At 34.2% G+C, this 1,670-nt stretch overlaps 1 protein-coding gene across 1 annotated transcript in view; it reads right to left on the reverse strand.

Annotated features, from left to right (window-relative positions):
- Window positions 1–771: 771 nt before the first annotated feature.
- Window positions 772–1,670, reverse strand: part of LOC119594537 (hemicentin-1-like) — a gene marked incomplete in the record, with an annotated part of 21,635 nt that continues 20,736 nt past the window's right edge. The window contains 1 exon segment of the mRNA XM_037943569.1: window positions 772–1,633. Coding sequence (XP_037799497.1) covers window positions 1,534–1,633 — 100 coding nt within the window.

Here is a 1,670-nt window from a genome sequence, read left to right on the forward strand (position 1 = left end):
ACAGACACGTACACTAGATGGAGAGCAGTGCAATGGATTTTTAAAAGCTGAAGAAAAATCTCGCAACTCCTTTATTAATGAAAGAAAACACACAATATAAAAAAAAAAATAACGTGCCATATCTTTCCTCTTGTTGTGTTTCCTTTCATCCTTGTATACACGTTGCAGTTCGCTCTTTTTTTTTTTTTGTCAAGATTTGCAACATGAGGATGTTGAATAAAAATACAATAGGGCAGAGAGGAAATGCGTAGGAGTAAAGTAGTACAAAATTAATGTTAATCAATAATGTTTTAATGTTTTCTCAATTTGGTAAAGCAATCATGTCCTTGCCCTTGGTTTTTGTGTATTTATGTGTCTGTTTGTGTATCTTTCAATCCATGCCTACCTACCTGTGTGTATTTGTGTCTGGTTTTTTTTTTCTAATCTATCTTGAGATCTGTACTAATCTGTCTGAGTGTGTCTGTGTGTATTTTTATACACGTGTGTCTATCTGTCTGTATATCTACTGTGTTAATCTGTGTTTATCATTTTTTTTATCTCTGTATTTATCTCTCACTCTACTCGTTTATCAAAATGATAAAAGTTTGCTCCACAAACAAGGCCGAGTACACAGGGAAACAACCTAAGGAAAGAGGCTTTTGGTTAAGAAGATTTCAAGGACTTAAAAGAAAAAAAAGGGATTTATCAAGGACTTTTTATCTTCAAGTCACACATGAAGAACTCCTCTGCTTTTTTCTTCTTTTCTTCTGGGATGGCAAATAAACTCTGGCGCTTTTTATTTTAGAACTTTCTTTATTAGAAAATGTAGGTTAACATGAATGCAATTCACATTATGATAGGGGGACAAGTACAGTACAATACAGTGACAGGGCGATGACAAAAAACTGCATTGTCAGTAAAGGTTCGCTGAAGAGAAAAAAAGGAAAACGTTTCGAAACGTTTTCTGTGGATTTTTACAGTAAATATGATTATACGAGAGATAGCTCCATGCCCTGGAATGTTAGAGGGGGAATACTGTCAATCTCTTAATCTAGTAAAAGAAACAAAAACACATTTTATACACATTTATATAAAACCGCATGCAGTACCCTGTTGAAGTTTTCTCCTGCGTGACAAACCGATCTGAAACACATACATCATTTCTCGGCGAATGGAAATGTGGAAATAGGCATTAGTTACTATTACAACCCAAATCATTTATTAAATAGGTAAAAAAAAATCACTCAATTTAGCCTTTTATTATGCAAATCCATACCAAACAGACTTTGAAAATCACTGGCATTACATTAATCTTTAAAAATCTTTTTAAGTAACCTGAGCATCGAATTCAATACCTAAATGCAATCGCTAACCAGCATATACAGGATACTGCAATACGTAAAAAAAAAAAAAAAACTTCAGGACACACTAAAATAAATACTAACCATAAGTCTCATCTCTATCAGTACTTGAAGAGAAATATATTTTAAAAGAAGTATCAGGTTATTAGTACTACTGCTAACTATTGTTAAGTATAACACTGCAGCGACTTGCTTAGTATGGGTATTGTGATATGTGAAGGAAGATGATGAATCTGGTCGAGTATTTGATGAAGTGTTCGACCTCATCGTAGGACACAGCCTCCACAACCATCCTGGAACGTACAGAGAATATTCGCTGTGACAGGGAGG

This window comes from Penaeus monodon, chromosome 34, assembly GCF_015228065.2.
Source record: "Penaeus monodon isolate SGIC_2016 chromosome 34, NSTDA_Pmon_1, whole genome shotgun sequence".
NCBI classification, from domain to species: Eukaryota; Metazoa; Arthropoda; class Malacostraca; order Decapoda; family Penaeidae; genus Penaeus; species Penaeus monodon.